Source organism: Trichechus manatus, unplaced genomic scaffold (genome assembly GCF_000243295.1).
Source record: "Trichechus manatus latirostris isolate Lorelei unplaced genomic scaffold, TriManLat1.0 scaffold00022, whole genome shotgun sequence".
Lineage (NCBI taxonomy): Eukaryota > Metazoa > Chordata > Mammalia > Sirenia > Trichechidae > Trichechus > Trichechus manatus.
The window spans coordinates 12,710,953-12,712,703 of NW_004443958.1; the positions used below are offsets into that span (position 1 = coordinate 12,710,953).

Below are 1,751 nucleotides of genomic sequence, written 5' to 3' on the forward strand. Positions count from 1 at the left end.
AGATCACCAGGTCTTTTTTCCCACAGAGCTGCTGGTGGGTTTGAACCACCAACCAAGTGCTTTAACCACTGTGCCACCAGGGCTCCATGATTCCCCTTAATGTCATTAATAAAGGGGAGGGAAAGAAAAGGGTGATGTGCAATATAAAGAGAAAGCAAAATAAAGTGCATTCAAGGCAAAGCTGGGGGGATATGAGGGGGAGAGGAGGGGAGGGAGAGACAGATGAGGAGAAGACCCATGTAGCAGGGAGTAGAAGTACAGAAGCAGAAAATAAGCAACTATCTCATGTGTTGGTTGCTTTCCTCTGGCCACATCACAGAGCAGTCTCCCTCCCTGAAAATATGGCGGAAAGAACAGTCACGCACACACAGCCATTTCCACCCTCCCAGCTGGTCCTTGATTCCATGGGAGGTGGGGGTGCACAATGGTTAGAAGCACAGACTGCCAGCCCCATCACTTACCACTGTGGAACTCTGGGCAAGTTATTAACCTCTCTGAGCCTAAGGTCCTTCACATTTCATAGGGTTGTTGTGAGATTGAGATAAGCCATGTTCCGGGTTTAACACGGTGTCTGACATACAGGAAGAACTCAAAAAACACTAGCTGCTATGCAAGTTCATAATCTTTCATCCAAAATCCATGGGATCATAAGATTTCAGAATTTGAAATTTCACAGATTTTAGAAAGGTACTATAGGGCCTAGGGTAACACCCTATAATCAATATTTCTGCATCAAAGTATATGAATATTTACATTAAGGGGGACACATAGAGTATAAATAGCCTTATGTCAGTTTAGGAAGGGTTTTGCCACCAAATGAGGTCTGCCACCAACTTAGGAAAAAACATTCAGTTCCGAGGTTTCTGGAGATCAGAATTGCAGAAAAGAATCTGTAGCCCCAAACTGTGACTGTGATTAGCGTGAGCCGTGGAGGGAAGCATTTTTGTGCAACAGGGATCAATGCTACCAGTTACCTGAAGTTCAAATATCAAACCCCAGACAAACTCAAACTAATCTCTTACATGGATACAACAGCCTTCATTTTTTAACAAGCTTTGATGAACGTTCTGTCACTTGGTTCCCCACAGTCCCAAGTCAGGGGTTACAAGTGTGATCATCCCCATATTATATACAGGCAACCGGAAGTCAGAGAAGGCAGGGAACTTGATAGAATGGAGGCTCTGGGATCTGAGCCCAGCCCAGTGAGCTGTTACCTGGGCCAAACTGCCTTTTGCTCCACACTGTCTCCCACCATTACATATTTTCATCACCAACCTTATTCAGTGGATTGTGAATACCAGCGGCCTCCAGATAGGCTGTGATTTCATATAAGAGTGTGTTATCTTCTTTGGGGTAAGGAAGTGAAGGGTCCTGATAGTGGGCCTCAATATCTGCTAGGAGAGCCCTAAATGAAGGAAGAAAAAAACAACAAAAAACCGAAATACTAATAAACACTAGACATTACTTCAATTTACACAAGTTTATACAAGCCAGTAATGTCATCTTTGGAGGCTTCGGTTTCTTGATCTGTAAAATGAGAACTTGGTCTTTCTCTCAATTTCCATGTCTGTGACTAGTTGTAAGTGGGAAATCTGACCTAGAATTCCTTTCTCTTTTAGACCTGTTGCCATCGAGTTCATTCCAACTCATAGCAACCCTACAGGACAGAGGAGAACTGCCCCATAACTGCCCCATAGGGTTTCCCAGGCTGTAATCTTTACAGAAGCAGACTGACACCTCTTTCTGCTGCA

At 44.0% G+C, this 1,751-nt stretch overlaps 1 protein-coding gene across 1 annotated transcript in view; it reads right to left on the reverse strand.

Annotated features, from left to right (window-relative positions):
• Positions 1 to 1,751, reverse strand: part of WASHC5 (WASH complex subunit 5) — a 63,482-nt gene that overhangs the window by 6,628 nt on the left and 55,103 nt on the right. The window contains 1 exon segment of the mRNA XM_023728160.1: positions 1,276 to 1,463. Within this exon segment, the coding sequence (XP_023583928.1) occupies positions 1,276 to 1,463 (188 nt within the window).